The sequence below is a fragment of the Zonotrichia albicollis genome, chromosome 1 (genome assembly GCF_047830755.1).
Source record: "Zonotrichia albicollis isolate bZonAlb1 chromosome 1, bZonAlb1.hap1, whole genome shotgun sequence".
In the NCBI taxonomy this organism is placed as follows: Eukaryota; Metazoa; Chordata; class Aves; order Passeriformes; family Passerellidae; genus Zonotrichia; species Zonotrichia albicollis.
The window spans coordinates 136180858-136203304 of NC_133819.1; the positions used below are offsets into that span (position 1 = coordinate 136180858).

At 34.4% G+C, this 22447-nt stretch overlaps 1 protein-coding gene across 3 annotated transcripts in view; it reads left to right on the top strand.

The window, feature by feature from the left end:
- Positions 1 to 22447, top strand: part of MMP16 (matrix metallopeptidase 16) — a 178306-nt gene that overhangs the window by 142880 nt on the left and 12979 nt on the right. For all 3 annotated transcript variants that reach the window (XM_005479527.4, XM_074555481.1, XM_074555489.1), the window contains 3 exons: positions 7167 to 7305; positions 15379 to 15529; positions 19469 to 19584. In XM_005479527.4, coding sequence (XP_005479584.1) covers positions 7167 to 7305; positions 15379 to 15529; positions 19469 to 19584 — 406 coding nt within the window. The remainder of the gene's footprint in view (positions 1 to 7166; positions 7306 to 15378; positions 15530 to 19468; positions 19585 to 22447) is intronic.

Here is a 22447-nt window from a genome sequence, read left to right on the forward strand (position 1 = left end):
AATAATTTTCTGCACAGCAAATGATCAAATTGCACGTGGTACTTGGCTGAATATTTTGTTATATATTGTTTAGGAAGAGGTAGTGTAAGTTCACAATATTGTGTACTTTTTACATATTTGTCTTGTAATACACATGATAATTAGGGAACATGCAACATACAACAACCAAAATAAGTATCACAAATACATTAAAGGCAGGTTTTGGTAGGCATGATGGTATTCAGTCAAAGGCTGGACTTAGATGACTTAAGTCATCTAAGTCTTTAGATCTTAGAGATCTTTTCCAACTTTAATATTCCTATGATTCTACAGTTCTAAGAAAATTAATAGTTTTATCTTCTTCCTATGTTTATGACGTTAGACAAAATAACTCTGCTTTAAGTAGACGAGCAATGAATGTTGTCTTTCAAATAGAAAAAATATAGCACAAAGGAGTGATTTGCAGAATCTAGTTTAAAAACGAATGGGTGATCTTCAAAGTATGAAGACCCCAGAATTCTTGTCTTCAAATGTTCAGTATTTATATATTGGGAATAAAATGAAAAATTTCTCAGATCTGCTACTGATCATGAAACGGTTTTGAATATGAAAAAGACCTCTGAATGGGGAGCAATGCTTTTGCCCTTTCTTAAATGTATTACCACAGAGGCAGGAGATTGGCTGAAGAGCTCAGGCATTCCCTGCAGAATTCCAGCACAGGTCAGCGCTGTTGCTCCCTCTGCCAGTGCTTGGGCACTGGCACCCTGAAAAAATGACCAAAGTACACCTTAGAGTAAGAGTTAAAACAAGGAAAATTAGAGACAAAATGAAGGAGGAGTAACTCTGCATCCTGGATCTATCACTGTGCAGGAGTAGAAGTGGGAATACTTGACTGCAGCTTATTGAAATTGCTACAAAAATTCAGGATAGGTTTCAGAAGGACTGCCAGTGTTTTGGCTAATCAACTGTACTTCACAAGATGATGTTGAGGGTGAAGGAGGTATTTTTGCTCCAGCTTCAGTCACAGTTCCTCTTGCTACATCCTGTTGTTCTGGTGGTGCATAAACCAGATTTCAGATAAGCAAGACTGCACATTGCAATTTCGTTGTATATGTGGTCCATGAAGGAGATCTGTACAGCTGTTTACAAATTAGGGAGGAGAACTAGAGGTTTCTTCTGTGAAGAGAGTCAGAGTGCATAAGAAATGCCGTAACCCTTTTTTTCTGAAAAATAAAATGAATTATTTTCATATTTTCCCTGATCTTTGAAGTCTAATTTCTGTGTTGCTTTAGCTCTTATAAGTTTTTTTTTCTTTTTTTTTCTTTATTTTTTTTTTAAAGCATATCTGTAGATTTCAGCATGAACAATGAAAAGCAGTTTTCACATATCTCAAATGAGTGAAAGAGACTATTCAGGCCAATAGTTAGGACTCAGAGTAAGATACCAAGAAGACAGGTTTTGACATAAGGCCATTTTGGACCCTGAATAAATTACTTGACATCACTTTATTGTGTCAGTAATACAGAAGAGGAAATAAGAAAAGATACTTTTCTTAGATAGGAAAAAATGCTTAGCATGCCTCTTAGCAAAGATTTCATACATAGAATCGCTACATACTATTATCTCCTGAAAATGTATTTACACCAGTGAACCTCAGCTTAGCTGAAGACAGATACTTTAAACCTATCTCAGTTTAGCACTTGCCATATTCAACAATGGGAAATATTTGCTTGTTTTTCACTTGCTCCTATGCCGAGTCACAGTAGTTAATAGTTTTGTTCATGGTGTTAGTTAGCCATAAAATGTTGTTAAGGAAAAGAGTTAAGTTCATAACAAACAATAGTTTTAATTTGTCTACAGGAGTTATCCAGTGTCTGATTAGATACCAACAGTAAACATTTGCTATTTATATAATTTTTTTTAATAACGGGCATCAAAGAAGTAAATTCCTTGCTTGAGAAAGTAGGGAAGAAACAGAACACGTAATTGGTGATGTCTTTGCATATCTTTGTTTTGAATCCAATGATTTGGTCTCATTTCCAGTGAGGATATCAGCAGGAGGTTCAGGATCTTGACATAGGAAGTGCTGATATTTTTCTGAGTGGTGTTTAATGCTCTGACTTCTCACCATGGCTCTCAGACAACCTTTACACCCTGTTCTAATTGACTAACCATGCTGTTGTCCCAAACACATTAGAAAAGATGAAATGTTTCTATAAGTTCAAATAAGTGATGCATTGTACATCCATCTGTTAATGAATGGATAAAAGTCCTTTGCAGTTTTAAAGGAGCTTTGTTTGTTCTTAATGTGAACCAGCTTCATAATGAGCTGAGCTGTGTGTGTATAAATAGTCCATTTAGTTAATTGTTTCCTACAATGAGATAGATTGGTAGCATCTATTTAATGTCTGATTCTGGTCTCAATAGAGCCAATTGTTTTCTACTATGGGATTAAGTAGGAACTGAAGTAATCCTAGTCTATAAATTTCATTGTGAATTCTATATTGAGAAAAAAAGCAAAACAGAAAAGAAAAATACATTCAGAATCCTTCTCATAGGTGAATTGTGCTAATAATTTTCCTGCCCTTAAATCCTCTGAACTGTATCTTGTATTTTCTGATCTGTTAAATTTTTTTTCCCAGAAAGTTGCTCAAAAAAAATTTCCCCCCCAATTTGTGCAGTAATTTCCTTCGGCTTAAATGCTATAGAATCAAAATTCAGAATGTTGAAAATGGATATTACTAAAGAAATATTTATTTGGAATTCCCCAAATGAGAAAGTACAAAGGCTTTAATTCCACATGCCACAGGGCTGTTATTAGCAACATTGAGATTCCCTGATGAAATTCACAGCCTGATAAAGTAGATGTGGAAAAGTGCCTTTTGAGATTAGATCAAGACTTTTAAAAGGATATTCCAAATTTATTTTGGTTTAGATACAGTAACTATACCTTTCATTTTGCAAATTCAGTTTCCTAATATCCTGTAAAGGTCTATAGTAGGAGAACTTTATTGTGTCCTTATTCACAGTCTTGAAACAGGCTTTGTCCTTTGGTCAGCTTCTCTGTATAGAACCAGAACTCTTCTTCCTTTTCTCTAAAAGAAGAATTTAAAGTTGTAACATATCTTAGTATAGTATTTACCACTGGTTATTTTCTTTTCTTTTTTTTTTTTTTTTCTGCAATACTTAGATGAAAAAAGTAGAAGGATGCTCATTTGTCTGAATGTGTCAGTCTGTTGCTGCTGTTTTGCTTAGCTCCTGGGTATGTTTAATCTTCCATTGACAGAGGCTTGCTTTTGAACATATTCAGAGTATGCTTGTGGGAGAACACAAGACCCAGTATGATACCTTGATGTATTTTGTCAATAATATTAAGCTACAGTATTGGTTGTAATTTAGTATTTGATTTGATTGACATTTATTTAGGGCAGAAGTATTATGCTTATTTGGCTTTTTCTTTTTTCAAATTAAATAGGCCAAACAGTTATCCTGTGGAATCTAGAAATAGTAAAACTTCTTTCCCCATCATCTGTAGCTATTAAATTTTGCATCTCACTCTATCATATTGGGGGAATACTCTTAACAGCACCATATATATACACTTAGACATCAAGTCAGGGAGAAATTCACAGAGATTTTTGCTGTATAGTGCAAGGATATTTCAAATATTACTGGAGGTTCACACACATTTTTGTAATCATAGTCAAAATAATATAACTTACAGTAGCATTTTGGCCTTGTTTTGCACCTCTCTGTCTGCCTTAAATCTTTACCTGCCTTTATTTCCAAGTAGTTAAAAAAGGCACCAGTTCAAAGATTTCTGATTTTTTTCCTTCTTTCTAGCTTGTTGTAGGTTTTTTAGAATGTCTATCACATAGGGAAGTCTTTCTTTTTTTACTGGGTATCATTCGACCTTGAGTGAGAGTGTCACATGTCATTACAGAATCGTAGATAGAGTTCATTAGGTATAAAATAAATGTCAGAGCTCTAGACATTTTGTAGCAAATTAATGTTTTAACATTGACAATGGTTGTTTGTCCAGTGACATAAGAGAAAATGATTTTTAATTTTGCACTAAAGGCTCTACTAGTTTGTATATTATGGATAAACCAAAATACCTGGAGATTTTTTTTTTAATTCTCATACACATCAGTTGTGTCCCTTAAGGAATCTGAAATACATTTAACTTGATAATAAATACTGAAATAGAAATTCATTATTCATAGGAGTAAGTATTTAAACACTAATGGAATGAAACATTATGAACAATTTAACACAATCATCACTAAAAACTGGGAGGAGACTGTATCTAGTAGCAAACTATGGAATTTATGCATTACAGGCCAGATTTTTTTCTCTAATACTCTCTTCCATTTAAAATTCTCTGAGCTAATAAAGAAGTGGTTTTATGAGGGAGCTATATGCTATGATCATACATGATATGCTATATTTTAGCCCCTTTAAATGCCCAGAAAAAAAAATACATGAAACATTTACTGACAGTGCAGAATGATTTATGCATAACCTTTGTTTAGTTTGTTTTCTCTAAAAATCTTTATTTTCCTTTTTTCTCAAAAATATCCCATCTTCTAAATAAAATGTCAAAACTTTCATTTTGAGTGACTGCTACTGCTTCTTCATTTGACTGTTACTCTTTATCCATCATACTGTTTCTGAAACATCTTACAGTCTCTTCTCACTCAATGACCATTTTCTGTGTTTTAGATATATTGCTCTATCTTAATTAAGTGTTGATTTTTGTTTGTATCAGCTTTGTTTTTTGAACTGGGAATAATTGCCCAAGCTTAATTTATTTGGTATGTCTATAGTCATAATATTTAATGATCCATTATTATGCCAGATCTCAGCTGCACAGGAGTGATCCATATTTTTGAAGCAATTGGGTATCTACAGATGCCAACAAAGAGGCATTTGCTAGCCTGCAAGGAAAGACAATAAAATCTATGCAATCAATGTATGCATTTGTCAGGCTTTGCATTGGAGTGTGCGTGACAAGTCACGTTCAACCTGTTTGCTGTAGTTAATGTGTTTTGGGGAAACAAAATAATAAAAAGCATATTTAAACAACACAGTGGGAAGGGCAAAGGGATTCTCAATAAACACCATTTCTCAAAAGAGACAAAACTGTGTTTATTCAACGTAAACAAATACAATGAGAAGTGTTTTGCCAGAGAAACTGTTTCAAACTATTTGCTTAAAGTGTGAAAGAGCTTTATTAGAGTGAATATGCTTTGACTTGGACAACGCCTCTTTTGAATTTCAATAATAGCTAAACCCTTGTGAAAAATACTTTCAGTAAATGTGCATGTTTATCAAAATGCAGATGATAAAATTGCTGGTAAATATAACTTTGTTTAAGATAAACTAATTATGTTTACATATATGTGCTGAAATGATGCATTCTTTCTATAAGCAGAGCCTGTCTCATCTGATACTTCAGAAGGATCCTTGGCATGTTTACAGCTGCATGCTGCATTTCTTGAATTCCAGAGTTTGAATTCTGTCAGTCTAAAACCATTGAGTCCAGCATGTTCATAGGAAAGTCACCCGGGAAAATTAAATTTACATAAACAAATTATTCTATCAGCCTCTGCCAACACCTACATTCCCCAATCTTATAAATGGTCCAAACCTTCAGTTCTGAAGTCAGACATTTCCATTTGCTGATTCCCTGAAATTATATCTATTGACAAATCACATGCCAGCCTCTGTCTGTTTAAGACCATAAAAATGCTAAAACTATAAATTTTCAAAATGTTAGTTTTGTAGAAACCTGTAGGATCCTTACTGATGAGCTATACCCCATTGTCCATGGTTATTGCAAGGACAGGTACATATGCTGAAAATAGATGAGGAAAATAAGAAGTCTTTAATATTCCATCAGCAGCAGAGAGAACACTGCATGTTATATTCACAATTATGCTTCAGAATGGAATATTTCAGCATTAAAGGCAATGACCCATATACATCTATGTATACATATAAACAGATTTAAAAACAAATTCATGGGGATATGCAGAATGAAACAAACATTCCAGTTTTGCCATAATTGTATTATTGTTAGGATTTTAATAGTAGAACAGGAAAAATTATTGGTTTGCTAAGGAATTGGAACAAATAATAGATAAGAATATTCTAACTATTATACTGCAAGTCAGCAATATGAAGTATGAAACACAGTTTGACATACAACCCAATACCAAATCTGCAAAATATAATTTTATTGGTCTTGTTATAATGCAGGCATACTCCAAAAATCACTAAGTCTGAAACATAACCCATCATCTAGAAGATATTTGTTGACTTTATAATTTTACAGGTTTTGATGCACTGTGAAATCTGAGTTCATTACACAGAGGAAGAACTGCCATGTAAACTGAGACAGATTCTGGCAGAACATCACTTCCTTTATTGTTAAAGGGGGTTGTTTTACATAATAATAATGCTGGAAAATGTTCAAATGTGTGTAAGTTAAATACTTACCCTATCCTTCAACTTTAAATGAAACAGTTCTGAAGCTGTACAGTGATAATATCTTTATTGATACCCATTTAATGTGCCGTGTATTGGATTAGCTGGATTTAGCACCTATTATATATATATATATGGCTGTAATATTAACCATTCTATTCAATGTCACTTGGAAAGACTGTTAAACTTTTGTAAAGTAAAATTGTCATCAAAGCATAGTTCCTACTGGACTGATGTAGTAATGTTACACATATATCTATCAACCTTTCACTGTTAGCAGCCACTGCAAAAAAATGACCTGCAAAATTAATTAGTCTTCAAAGTCTGTATGTAGTCCCATTTTGGGCATTCACATAAGCATATCATTCAGCTTACAGTCTCACAGTCAGACCAAAAATTTTAAATTCAGCCCCTTATAAGAATGAAGTTGATAGAGTTGCATCATCTCATACAACACACTGTACGTTCTGCCTAGGAGTGTATGCTCCCAACACCTGGTTCACGTGTGTGGCTTATCCCCACCTCAGCAAAAACCAGTTCTGAAACATTTGTAATGTGAGACAAATGCAAACACAATGTGCTTATCCACTCAGCAAAAGGTCTGCTCTAAAAATGCTCTGATAGGCTGTTCAGTGTTTTCAAGACAGCAGCTGAACACATATAAATGTAGTAAGAAGTTTATGTTTGGTTTCCAGGATCAGTGGTTTTGGCGAGTCAGGAACAACAGGGTCATGGATGGATACCCCATGCAGATTACCTACTTCTGGAGGGGACTGCCTCCCAGCATTGATGCAGTTTATGAAAACAGTGAGGGGAACTTTGTCTTCTTTAAAGGTAAGAAAGAACAAAAATAAGATTTTGTGTAACACTTTTGAGTGTGATGTTTTCTTGAAACACATCTTGTTTATTTTTACTAATGATTTGTAAATCTTATTGCAAATTGGTAGCTAAATGATGAGTATATAAGTTAGCATTTTCTTGTTTGGCAATTACATTTTAATTTATGATTACATAATTACATAATTAATTACATTAATTTATGATATCAAAATATTTGGTCCTTTTTTCTTACATATTCAATCAAAATTTGAAAGTATAAATATAAGACATAGAAATGAAGTGATCTGTTATGAAATAATTTTTTAAATGTGTTTTAGGAAGACACAATGAACACATTTCCATTATTAATTTTTGTGTAGTTCTCTTTGCTCTTCCTTTTAACATATGAATTTCTTATATATTAAAATAAATAATTTTAATCATTCTGCTATATATACCTCACTGTACTGCATTTTATTTGTTTCATCTAAGACTTGTGATGTTAGGAGTTTCATGTGGGGAAAATAATCTTTTTCATAGATGTGTATTTAGTGTTTTTAAAGGAGTATAAACTCCAGAAAATAGGTGACTTAGATCAAATTGTTGTGAACAATTATTTCCAAATTTCACTCCAGACATCAGCTCTTCTTCAAAATTAAAGTTCTTGAACATGTACCTTATTTAGATTTAATGATAAAGTTATCTTATATGTTTAACAATGCATACTTAGTGACAAAATCTTCAAATTACATAAAGTTTTAGAAAATAATCATGTGACAGAATAGAAAACTGAATAGATAAGAAATATGTGAAAAATTATTCAGCTTTTTAGTGTTGTGAGTGATTAATTTTTTTAACTACAAAAAAAAGGTATATTTTTAAAGTTGTTATATTAAAAAAGAAAGTAATTCATTTTTAGAAGTGGAATCATTAATGGGGAGTAAGAATATTGCATTCACTACAGAAACAATCTTGGGAATGTTAAATAAAATATATTTAATAAATTGCAGAACCACTTCATAACTGTAAAATGAAGTTTATGTTTTACTAAAAGTGAACTTGTATTTTTGTGTGAATCATAAGGAAAATGATATTACATGTAGTGCAGTTTCTCTTTCGATACAGCAAATGCTTTACTTCTGTTGCCATAAAATAAACTTCAAGTCATTCAACCCTGGAAAGTTTATATGGTTGGGAATCATGATCAAGGTACCTCTAAATCTCCATCTCACTGCTTGATTTTTAGGTCTGTAGGACATGGAAGGATAAAAATATTATTCTGCAGCTATTCTTTTGCACTACTTCTACAAAGAGCAAAGTAGCTACCCTGGCATTCCAGACTTCTGCCTTGATAATGCTGGGATCCATTATCTGAGCTCCAGACAGAAATGATCAAGCTTATTGTTATAGCTGCTTCTTTTCCTTCCCAATGACCTTGAAATATGTTTCCTCATTATTTAACTCTTCACCCACTGCTGACTGGTTCCTGTTAGGTCTTAGAGGAATAGGCTGATCCTGTAGTTTATGGGCTAGGAGGGAAGGAGGAGGGAACTTCTCAAACAACAGAAGGAGGAGGGAACTTCTCTATTTTTTCTCTGGGAAAAAAATCAAGATTAATTAAAGCAAGCAGGAACAGCAGGATTGTGCTCTTAGAAGTCAGAACTGTGTTTTCCTTTCCCCACCTTACGCTATCTGATTTCAGACCAGTTAGTTTTGTGCCTTCTAGCTGATATCATATTATATTTGGATATTCTGCTGTAGGTTTTTTTTTTTTTTCCATATGACTTATTCAAAGTTCCTTCTGTTATTTCTCCAATGACATTTGTATTATTCCCTTATTTGCCAAAGCCAAAAGTCTTTGTATTTCCTTGTGCAATTTAAAAAAAATATTTTTGCTTCTCTTCCATGACTTCATGACTCTTAATATCTAACTGTTGTTGTTTTCTGTCAGTGTAATTCATGTTTTTCCACTGCTACAGAATCAAAAAAATCAGCTGTCTTCTGTGTGGGTATCCTTGAAAATTCCTGTTCCAAGGATCTCAACTGCCTTGTGGAACATGATTACAGAAACATATATAAATAGACTGTAGGTAAATTATCATTGTCTCATTTCTTCTATTCCATCACAAAATTTCCTAGGAAAAGGTTACATGTCTTCCTTCCAAAGGTGCTAGAAGTAGACAAGCTGGTTGTTGCTAAGATGATGAGCAAGTAGAATGCCTTATCCAGGTAGTGTGCTTTACTAGTCTAAAATTGGTCCAAACAAGTAAGTTCTAGAAGGAACTTTAAATCTGAAGTCTAGCATACAGATATGTTAACAAAGCACATACCTAAGCCAATGTCTACATGTGTTTTTCAGAGAATAAAATAGAAAAGATGGATTAAATGCCAGCAGAAAACTTGTACTGGTTTAATGTCACTATGCTCTCCTCTGACCCACATTATAATGTCACCTATTCCTGCCCTCTCTTTAGTGCTGACCCATAGTATACTCCAAATATACAGGCTAGACACTAGCAAAAAAAAATGCTCCCAGATGGAGTGGATGGGCACTGGAATGGGCTGCCCAGGGAGGTGGTGTAGTCACTGTCCCTGGAGGTGTTTAATAAAAGACTGGATGTGGCCATGGTTTAGTTGATAAGGTAGTGTTAGGTCATAGGTTGAACTTGATGATCTCCAAAGTCTTTTACAGCCTAGCTGATTCTGTGGCAAGTTCCTCATCCATCCCAGCAGAGCTCCATGCATGCTAGCAGGTCACTGACACAAGACAGCAACATCCCCATGTCCTCTTCCCTGCCCATCCTTTGTAAAGAGCCAGTAGCCTTCCATTCTAACATCCCATTCATAGAAGCCATCCCACTATGTCTCTGTGATGCCAGTAAGATCACAGCCCTGCAGGTGTGCAGAAATTTCCAAGCACATCCCTAACTCCTGTTGTTATTCTGGATAATACGTGCATTTCCATAGAGACATTTAATTTGCAGCACCTAATGAAACCAACTTACTGACTGGAGTGGCTGGAATTCCTTTGTGCTGTTTCAGGTGCTCTCCTGCTGACCTGTGATCTCTCTCCAGGCTCTGGACATCTCTTGCTGGCACTGACATCAAACTGGTAGGAGTGGGATGGATTGAGGTTCTCCCTCCACCAGTAACTTTATTTAAAATCCCTCTTTACCAGCTTGGCAAGCCTATGACCAAGATGCTCTTCCTGTTCCCTGCCAGATGGACTCATCAGCCCTCAGTAGACCAGATCATACTCGTAAAGTACAGAGCAATCTGGTGGATAGCTGCTTATAAAAAACAGATGTTTGAATTCTTGTTATTATTCATTACCAGTGTCCATGCTGAATGATAATAAGATGGCATCAAAAAGATACCTTTTTTTTTTCTTTTAATGAGAAAACATGAATAGTTAAATTCATTCTGTGTACCTTTGGGAATTTATATAGTGCTAAAAATGAAATTGTCAAGCCATCTGTGCTGTTGAATGTTATGGTAAACCAAATGTAGCAATAGAAAGGCTGCTGTAAAACTCATACTACCAGTGCCTCCATCATAACATTCTACTGCACTTACCCCATGGCCTGACAGTTTTATATTGAAAAAAAGATTCACTATAGTGTCAGATCATGCAACAGAGAAATGACAGAAACTTGATGTGGGAAATAGAGAATGGGGAAAAAGGAACCATGAATAGTAATTTTAGGATTCTAGAAAAAGACTAGATACAGGTTTGAAAGACCAAAATTAAGAGGAATGGTGGCTGGAATAAACCAACATTTGGGATTAGATGTTAATTTTTTAACTGATTTAAATTACATGTAATTTTTTAAAAATTTGGAAATTCATCTCACCACTCTAACAGAGTCATGATATGCCACACACTTCTTGCACTACGCATCTACCATAATTGCAAATAATGTGGAAAAAAAACACAGAAGCACAATTATTCAGAATTCAGATTCTATAAAGGAAGAACTAGTTGCTAAAAACTGGATATTATTTGGCAGTAATCAGTAGGAAGTTAAACAGTCTAAATAATATCTAGAATATTGCAATTTTAAGTGAGGTATAGCAATAAAAATGCCCTTTATTTCCAGTACTTTTTTTAGAATGTCAAAGATGGATTTTGAGAAACTTCAAATAATTCCATCGTTCATCCTTCTCAGCTGTTTCCCTACAGTGATGATATTTAACAAAGCATTATTTCAAGAAGTAAGACATTTTAGCTTTTTTATCACTTGCTTCACTCTCAGCTTCTGACCTTGCCAATCTGCTTCTTATTATATTAGACCTTACAAGAGGGAATAAAAGCAGAAAGATTAAACATTCTGAAATTTCAGACTTCATGAAACATGTGGTGCTTTATTCTCTATGAAAATAACAAACCTACCAATGAGACCTTAAAAAAAAAACCTTTACAAAATAAACACAGTGGTGGTTTCTGCCAAGGGCACAGGTTTTGACTCCAAAGAAGCATTAGTTATCTATAGGAAGAATAAAAATATTACTAATTTTGTTGTATTTCTTTCCATTATGATCAGAATTAATGAAGTTTTACTGACTATTAGTGGAAGTGGAATGTGAACTATGTGAAAGCATATGGACTGTAGCATTAGTTTGTACTATATTTAAAGTTTTATAAATATGTTAGAAATAAAATTATCTCATTTGCATCACAGTTGGGCATCTTTTGCACTGGTTTTCAGCTTTAACTTTTCCTAACATTGGGTTCTGATCAAATTCTGTTGATCAGATCAATTCTCTGATAAATAGACACCCACTTTCCTCCAGGTGAGAGACAGAAAAAGAAAGATCCAAAACAAGACCTCCTAAAACCTCCTAAAAAAACCAACCAAACAAAAAACTGAAGTGAAAGCTGTCAGCCAGATGGAACATTTGGATTTCTTGTATACAGTACTTCTCATTAACAATCAGCACAGTTATAGCAGACTAAACATGTCTTCTAAAGCAAATGTTAAATAAAATTCCTGCTAGTTAGCATCAATCGGCTTTGCTTACATATGTTAGAGATCTCAATGCTTCCCTGTCTCTGCAGAATACACATAAATTTACCTTTTCTCTCTTTTCTAAGAAAGAATTTGTTTCTTAGTAAGAAATTGTGTGAAGAATTCAGTTTCTTCTGCCTGTTCCCACATCTGCACTTTCCTTTTAATTCAGTATCTCTGAATATGCAAAAAAATGCGTGGCTCAGTGGTGCTGTTTTTTACAATGGCTTGTGCATAACCATTGTTTATTTTGGTATGACCTGATCTTGTTGATAGTTAACTTTGCCTCCTTGGGTATGGCTGATAATGATCTATTCATAACAATTGCTTTGACTTTATTCCTTGTGAGGCACAGAGAAAAGTATTGGCATTACATACATCACAGCATATGCCTCTCAGTGCTGTGCAACAGCTGTCATTTCGAATGATCTTCTGAAACAGAAATGAGCTGGCCCAGGATCACTCACTGGATGCCATCTGTTGTTCACACCACAAGTACCAACTAGGAAGGTTCAAAACACATGACTTCTCTTATCATTGCATTTGAAACTGCCATTAACATCTGAAGCTTTCTGTATCCAGTCATATGAATTGGCAAAAAATAAACCACATGGGAGGAGGGACAGAGAATGATTGAAGATGCTCACCTCTGTCATTGTCAAACCCTATAAGTGAATTTTTATAAGGCATCTCAGTAAAGGTAAATCTCAGGTTAGCAATGACCTTAATCCCAGGTCAACAGAGAACTCATCTTCCCCTGACTGCTCTTCATAGATCTCTGTGTCTCTTTCATTTTCAGTACTTCAAATGACTCTGTGCATACTCATTCTTTGAGCCTTTCCTTCAACTGGCAGGGGAGGGAAAATGGATCTGTTGAACAAACTGTAGTGTCTGTGCTTGAAAGTGGGTGACAAGCAGCTGTAGAGAAGCTGATAAAAAATTAACCCTGGAAACCCAGCATGGGAGGGATGGAAACTATACCCCCTCTCCTAATTAAAACTCTGATAAAATGAAAACATGCTTTAAATCACCACAGTACAAACAGGGAGATCAAAAAAACCTTTCCTTTAAACAAATGTTTAATACCACAGAGGGATAGCTAAAATATAAAACCAACTGCAAAACAGCTCTCTGGGTTTTCCCCCTTGATGATTCTGGCATACACCTGATCCTAGGTCTTTGGGGTAATATTACATTTCCTTATAAAATATTTATACAGCACAGTACCTTAACCTCCTAAATCTGTATAACAACCTGTCTAGCCTTAAAGGCAAGTACAAAAACTAATGTGAACAGCCATGATTTTATCTCTTACATCCTCCTTCCAAATGTGTTTCAGCAAAAATTATTTTCAAACTTTTCCCCTTATATTTCAAATATCATTGTCATGCATAGCAATGGATAGACCAAAGTGAAGAATCCAATAAGGCCAATTCAATATATATGTTCAAGGATGTTGTCTAGATTTTTTTTGGTGATTTAGCTCCAAGTGTCCATGTGATGTCAAAGAGTACCTTCTCCTTCAGTCATTATTACTAAAACTAGCAATACTTTTTGGAAAAAATGATGATGGTAATGCTTTGAAGAGAGAACAAATACATGGTTTTTTCACAATGGAGCTCATAGTCTAGCCTGAGAAGAGTGTACTTGTGGTCAAGGGGACAGAACACAAAGAGAAGACAGGCATCCAAGCAAGCTCATCAGATAAGTACATAAATCCAAAATATGCTTCCCGTTTCCTATTTCTAGGGAGCATATGGGGATCTTTATTCCCTTCTTTTAGCCAAAGCTGTGTTTGAAAGAGAAGTCTGCTGAAAAGACAAAGGTGAGAAGTGAGTTTTGAAGAAGAATTAGAAGAAAGAAGAAATGCAAAAAGGAGAAGAAGATATTTGCAAGAATAGGACAGGTGGCACAGTATGTTGAGAAGTCCCCTAGGAGGACAACAAAATTATCGAGGAAATATTGGGCTATAAGCTTAATATGAGATAGTGGAGCAGGTGAGATAATCATGAAAGTATTCAGTGAAGAAGAACTTGTCCTGGAAGGTAGAGGAAAGACTCAAGCTTGGAAAGTGGAGCTGTGGGCTGTTAAGGTAAGCCATCCAGCTGGAAGAGAGACCACAGGAAGCATCCTCTTCCACAAACAGGGGGCATCTCGACTATAAAACACTGGTGCAGCTGCTACTTCTGTAGGCGTGGATCCCTATGTACACAAAATATTTGTCTAGTAGCTGCAGTTACCACTCTAGCAGTAGGGGTTTCATCCACTCAGCACTGCAGCCCAGCAAGCCCCAGGCTGTCATTCATATTTAAGACAGTGACCTGAGTAGCCTGGGTAATCTGAGGTTTGTGTAGACACTGCTAACAGCAACTGGAGTTGTACAACTACATTGTATTTTCAGCACTTCATAAGTCAGCTGGGGGATTTTGAATTATTTGCCACCTACAGACAAAGCTGAAGTCTTACTGCCACTGGCAACCCACCATTACCTTCAGTAACAAAAGGTATTCACCTCTGGGATCCAGACTCTCAGTCTGCTGTCTTTAGGCTGCCCTAAAAGAAAAGATGTTTTAATATTAAATTCTATGGCTATTTCTGAAACATCCTTCATAAGTAATTTAAATTCTTGGGGAGAAATACAGAGTAATAAATGTCTCTATGAAAATTGTCATTTCTATTTTTTTTGTGTTTCTTACCTTGCTTTTCTTATAAAATTCTCTCTTTCCTCATGAAACGTAAAACTGCTGCGTAGTTTTTCTGTAAATGTATTACATTATCAACCAGAGTCTCTTAAGGTGATTTAATTTTCACTCTACTTTTGATCACTGCATAGTTGGTAATAAAATATTCTGTAGACTTATTTGACGAAAGGTGCTTTATAAATGTGAGTATCCATAAAGCATATTTAATTTTGCATTGTCTGCAGTGATGGAACATTTTTAATTTCATTGTATTTGGAAGAATTGCTACTATAGACCCTTGGGAGTCTTTCTTATTTCTTAAGAGTGCATTAATATTTCTACTGACAGTACTGATGATTAACAGATACATATGTGTGTGTTTGTATGCTTTTGTACAGGTAACAAGTTCTGGGTTTTCAAGGACACTACTCTCCAGCCAGGTTATCCTCATGATTTGATAACACTTGGAAGTGGAATTCCTTCCCATGGCATTGATTCAGCAATTTGGTGGGAAGATGTTGGAAAAACCTACTTCTTCAAAGGAGATAGGTTGGTATAGGATTTCTGCAAGGGAACAATTCAATGGACACCAGCTAAACATGTTAACCTTTTCCTCTGTTTCTGAAAAAGATGAAATTTACTCCTCCTGTATGGATGGCTGTAATGTTTTCACATTTCTTATAACCTAAATTATATTTTCATGAGTATCTTGGAGTGGGTATAAGTATATCCAGTAGAAAAGTTCTGTTCTGGAAGTCAACAAGCAAGTCACAGTTGTGGTAAATTTAAACTTAAATATTCGAAGTGATTTGTTTATGTACACTCTTACATCTTTCTTTTTATCCACATTTCTAAACCCAAAACATAAGCAGGCTAGGCATGATCCAAAGCTTTTAAGGTCAGTGAAAATGACTTTGCTACTATTTGATAATGAGGTAAAAGAGGGAACTCAGAGCTGAATCTGAGAGCTAGAGAAGAATTTGAGCATTTTCTTGGAATTACTTCTAAATAAATCTTTTAAATCTTCTAAATAAATCTTATAAATCTATAGGGACACATATAATAATAATCATAATCATCATCATCATCATCATCATTATCATCATCACAACCTCCCAACAAAAAGAAAAGCACAGAAAAAACCATTAAATCCAAGGGTTTTTCTATTCCTGAAATACTTGTACTAGTCACTTAGTTTCTGTATCTTTATTTACCTGTAAATAAAAAAAAAAGGAAAGGAATGCTTGCCTGCTTTATAGAGATGTTAGGAGAATTCATTTTGAAAAACTGCAAGTTGTCTGAATTATGGATTTTACAGGTTTTCAGTATAGTACTGTTTGTTGATTGATGTATTGCTGGGAAAATTTTGTGTGCTCAGAGACAAATTATTCCTTTTAATAACTGTAATATTTCTATTAGTCTTATTAAAACTATGTCTGCTTTTGTTACTGTGTGGTACTTAGTGTTCTCAGACACTAAGATTATTCATGGATCACTTAAGAAATCAATTTAATGCACATCATAGAATATGTTTAGGAGAATATCGTTTGTAATCTTTTAGCAGTACTGTAAAAATTGCACTACAGAATGCTGCAACAAATTTTATGGTTAAAGCTGTTTTTATTATTTAAAAAAATATAGCTCTCCATCACTAATGGTGAGTGAAGTAGATAACTAAGTCAAATTTTTGTAATGTTTTAAAAATAGGTATCATTTCAAGCAATCAATTTTCATAGTGAGTAGAAGATGCCTAAATAATTTGCTTCCTGTGGTTCTTTAAAAATTCTTTAAAAATTCAAATTCTTTTTCAGGTAGTAATTTTCCACCTCCACATACATATTATTAAAAAATGTACAGTAGGAATTTTTTGTGACTTTTACTTCCTTTAGGCTTTATTCAGCAATGTCCTTTTATATTACCATGCATAGGCAGTTACTTATATTCAGGACTTTCCTAAAACACAACTGGTAATAATAGAAGACAAAAAGAACTAGCAGAGAAAACAGGAGCTGGCAGAAAAGTTGCTACATTGAGCTAACAAGCACAATGAAACTCAGCAGGATATAAATGCAATAGAGTATGTTAGAAGAAGATTGAACATAAGCCTTGCAGAGATAATTGAGCCATTACACGATATTGACCATCAGTGGGAATAAACCCTTACAACAGTAAGTTTCTCTATGTGCATTGCTTATGAGATCAAATATTGGCTATAAAATAAAAATAATAATAAACTGACGAAGCAAAAAAGTAAACAAACAAGAAAATCCCATTAACTAAATCAGTATGAAGATTTAAAAGTTGAACTGGTAAACAGTCATATGTCTAAAGCAGGTCATTTATCAAACATTGTTGTTGTAATTTGATATTATCTATTTCAACACTCATGATAATTCTTCTAAATAATTGTATGAAACATATGAAGGAGAAAAAAATTGACTACAGAAAACATTTGTCCCTCTGTTATTCCAATCCTACCAGAACTGAGTCATCTGGGACTAGAAAATAATAGGTTTGATGAACTTCTTGACAAATGTCCTCATTTATGCCCCTGTCTGATCCAACTTTTTATGCACTTTAGAGTTTAAATCAATGTTTTTTACTTCATAAAGCTTAATCGTTCCATGGCTTGGGATACCATTAGGTAAATAGGCTTAGATATAGACCATAGTTTAGCAAATATTTTTCAACATCCCTTTTTCTAAAGCTATGAAGTGGACTTAGATTTTTTTTTTTCCCTCTGTTATTTATCAGTCTTTGAGATACAGCAACAAGTTTATATAGGCTGTAGAGCTCAAACCCTCATTAGGGAGTTTGCTTGTGAACATTTGGCATGCCAAATAGAATCAGGACCAGGCTTTTCCTTACCCTGTAGACATGTTCACTACTCCAGCACAGATCGCTGAGGTGAGGTCATGATCAGTCCTTCCCTAGTAGGATCCCTAATCATTCTCATCAGTGATGAAAATGCAGAAGTTCTGTGATTTCAGAGTGTGCACTGAGTATGTCCTCAAAGACTTTTAATGACAGAGGACATCTTTGAAAGTCATTTAGGGCTAGTGGGAAACCAGAGCTTATTAAAAGAAGGAGCTCAAAAAGTTGAAAGGATTGGAAGAGAAAATGGAAAAGGAGAGAAATTATGGAGGCCACAAATAGAGTTTTGAAATAGAGGGAGAGAAAAAGAAGGTATATTTCTTTAAAAATGCAAACTAATGACCAAGAAACTTAGAGTTTAAAGATGAGGAAGAACTGGTTTCAACAGTATTAAAGTTAGAGCTTTGTTTACTACTTCTACATGATGTTTCTGCATGTAAACTTTCAAAGATGTTTTTTATCCAAATAAAGAGCATTGTGTTGTTGACTGGTAGCTGATGTATATGTGACTAGATTAAGAATTGAGGCTATAAAAATAATTTAGGCACAAGAAAGAAAAAATAAATACAAATGTCTTTTTAATCTAACTTGACAACACCTAACCCACTGGAAATCTGCCATCTTTTAATTTCATTGAAAGTTTAAAGCCCTACAGGGAGAAATACTGAGAAATTTAGATCACCACACTTTTCTAAAAAGATGAAAGTGTGAATCAATTAGAGTGCCTAAGTACCTTCACAGCGATAAAATATCATCCACATAAGAATTGTTTAATATAAGATGACCGTAACAAGGATTTCTAAAAACTGAATTCAAATGAGAAACAGGATCAAGTTTTTAGCAGTAACCAGATTACCAATGATAGTGATAAAACTATGTTCTAAATTGATGGAGTAAATCAAAATATGAAATGACCCAACAAAATGTTAGGATACGCAGAGGACATTAGAGATGCTGTACTCTTAGAACCAACTTGTATGCATAGCAATTTGATCAGCAGTAAAAGGAAAAAGAAATTATCAATATCATCTTAAAGTGTAAATAAATCACAAGTGTAAATACTTCTCAGATGTTCAGGATTACTTGAATTGCACACTGAAGCTTTTTAAGTTTGAGAAAGGCTGGCTGGCAAAAAGGCACACAAACAGGTTGAATTTTATAATACACTGCATCTATTTGGTGATAATGAAATAAAATTAAAAGCTTCTGTAATGCATACATATGAAGAGTTAAATTAAGATTGCTGGCAGTATTTTAATTTGAATCTACTGTCACTTGCATTATTACAATATTATGAGAAGCATTAATGAACATTGGTTTTTTGCATGTGTTGCATCTCTCTGTGTCACTGTGAAAAAGCCCTAGGCATCAGAATTGTGGTGATTATAAGTAAGATGCATGCTGGTTTAGTTGTTGAAGTGCAAAAATATTTTATCTTCTATCTATTTATATGAAACAGCAAATAGATTTATTTGTAATGAATGTTCAAAGAGAAGAAATCCAGAATTTCCACTTGTGGTTAATGAATGTAGCAAGTGTTAGAGGGGGAAAATATAAAGTTACTCATCTGCTATCTTACAAATGTGGGTTTTTGTCCTTTAAAAAATATTTCAGGTACTGGAGGTACAGTGAAGAAATGAGATCCATGGACCCTGGTTATCCCAAACCAATCACAATTTGGAAAGGTATCCCAGAATCTCCTCAGGGAGCCTTTGTCCACAAAGAAAATGGTATGCAAACATGTTCTTGTTTTAATGATTTATTTACATCCTTTATGTAAGATAGAGCAGAGGTTTATAGTAGTATGTAAGATAGAGGGATGATTGACTGTTCAGCTTAAGTGGTGCAGGAATTCTTGATATATGAGCAGAGCATTTCCTGCTATGGAACTGGCTGTAGTGAAAATGCTCTTTTAAGTGTTTAACTGCTCTTTTAACTGTTTAGCCTAGGGCTGAAAAAACTTTCAAATTTAGTATTATAAACCCTAATTTCCATTCTTTTTTTCTTTTGTCTTAATTCATTTTGGTTTTGTTCTCTTCTGAATTATAGTATCTCTTAAAACAAGCTTCATAAACACATTAAATATCTATTGAATTTTTAAGGTGTTAGCTTTTTAAACAGCTTAGAAGGTATTGCTTTCATTCTCAGATCCAGCAAAGGGAAGCAAAATCTTTATCTAAGCAGAAATATGCCAATGAATTTATGTAAATCAAAGATGTCCTAAGTCCATGATGTAGAAAAGCAGATAACAGGGTTTTTAGTATGATGTATTACATTTATCAAGATACATCATCACATACCTAGTGTCTGGAATCTCAGCTGGATACACCAGAAAACAAGTGAGAGCAGCCAAAATCTGCTCCATCTTAGGAGAATTCAGTGCTACCCAGGGGATGGTGGCTGGCTGCCAACAGAGCCCTCAGTTGCACAGAGGGTTTAGATCCTTTGATGGGAATAAAAATATGCATTTGTTGTATCCTATCATTGTTGGACAATTGTTATCTGGCATATATGATTTATTTATTAGTAGGTTCTGAATTAATTCTGTTTACCTCGTAAGACAGTGCACATATCTATTGCCATAATATAATTGCCTTTTAATAAGAAAATAAAGATCTTTCTTTCCTTTTATAAAACATTTTAGTCTCCTATTTCTACCTCTAACTTGATTAAGTAATTTGCCATGGAAATGTTTGGGGTTTTTTTCAAAAATATGTTTAATTGCTTCCTTGCTTTGTGTCTGTTGCACCCAGAAAAAGAAACCCTTTCTGTATTTTGGCCTTCTTTTGCTAGATTGAATTTTCTGTGTTGCTTTTAACTGGAAAGTAGGTCACTCAAGATGATATTTTGCATACATTACACTCAATAATTAACTGTTTTTAAATAGCCATATATGTGGAAATTGTCACAAATGTTATAGAAATATATACGTGCATATATCTATATCTGTGTGTGTATCTATCATCTATCTATATCTGTGCATAAATATACATATATACACATATCTGTGAATATAAATATATATTGATATATGTAAATATATATTCTGTACTGAGCTGAGGTACATGTGCCTCCCATTAAAAATAAAAATTATCTTACTTTAACACTCAGACCAGTGAGTTTGAAAGCACTGCAGAGGCAGAGCACCCATTCCTAAGGCATGAAAGAGTTTTGATTACATAAAAGGCTCTTCTCTTTCTAACCTTACTGGTTTTGATAGTCTGCTGGACGCTTTGGATAAGAAGGTTAGTAAAACATGACATGAGATTGTGGAGGAGGTGAAAGGAAAGAGGGAATTCTTGAGCATCTCAGAAGTCCTATAAAGGCCCCAGGGCAGAAAAAAGGACTGAAAATGACACCATAAATTTTCCAAGAAGACCACTAAGATATTTTCCCTGAAATCAAGAAAATAAAGACTTAAGAAACAATTCACAACTTTGCTGTTGTTTGTATGAGGAGAGAAAGAAATAAAAGCAGATTCAAATAAGAAATATCACAGTTCAGTTGGAAAGAAATTGATTCCATTTTTCCTGAAACTGCTTTTATTTCTCTGGACAGAAGCAGAGTTGATAAAGAGCTTTTATTATAAACCTTCACGAGGAAACAACTGAGAGCATGTCTTTCAGGGAATAAATTTCATTTTAAAGTATATATTTTTCCTTCTTTTACATTTTTGTTGTGCAAACTATGCAAATGAACACGTACAATAACTCTGATCATGCAGGGAATTCCTTCAGTGATGGCAAACATTCTTGGTAATTGTGCATAAGGATGACAAAAACCAATTTCCTACTCTAGTCAGTGTCCCAGCTCAGTATCCTAAAAGCTTGTTAAGGTCCAGGTACAGGTAACACCGTTAAAACTTGCCCTGCTACTTCCCATTTTGTGGCTTGTTTTCGAACACTCTGGTAGAAACTCTTAGGAAGGGGTGGAAAAGAAATTTCCTTTCTTTTGCCACATGGAATCTGAGATCACACAAAGTTGTCCAAATTGGAGGAATCTTTCTTTCTACCTTGAGAGCAGCACAGGAAATTTAATGTGCTGAAGGGGAGGATGGGACAATTTTTAGGCAGAAGAAAGAGAAAAGGTAGTCTACCTTATTAGTCCACTGGCCTTTTTTGCCTTATACTTACTACATAAGTACGTTTGAGGTAGCAGTGACTGCTACTCCCTTCAGTGCTGTTTGTGGCAGGTATTGCTCAGTGACTAGTATCTAGAAAATTGTAAGGAACAGCTCTCAAAGTAGGTTTAACACATATAGCAGATTAGATTAAATCACTTTCTACAGTTGTGTGAAGTCATTTGCTCTGTCAGGAGAAGCAGTAAAACTACTCAGTCTCTTAGAATTGTCCTTCTCTGCTGGTAGCTTCCACCTTTCAGCTGTAACTGACTATTATCCTGGTTCCTACCACAGCAAAAATGGCAGAAAATTTTAAACTTCTGAACTTTTAAAAAAGTTTAAACAGACTTTCCCAGTGAAAAATGGGCTCTATTTGAAAAAAAAACAAATGTATTGGATCTCTAGCAGCTGACAATTCCTTTGCTTTAAGAGTTTTAATTTGGCCTTTTGCTGCATAATATCAATTACTGCTA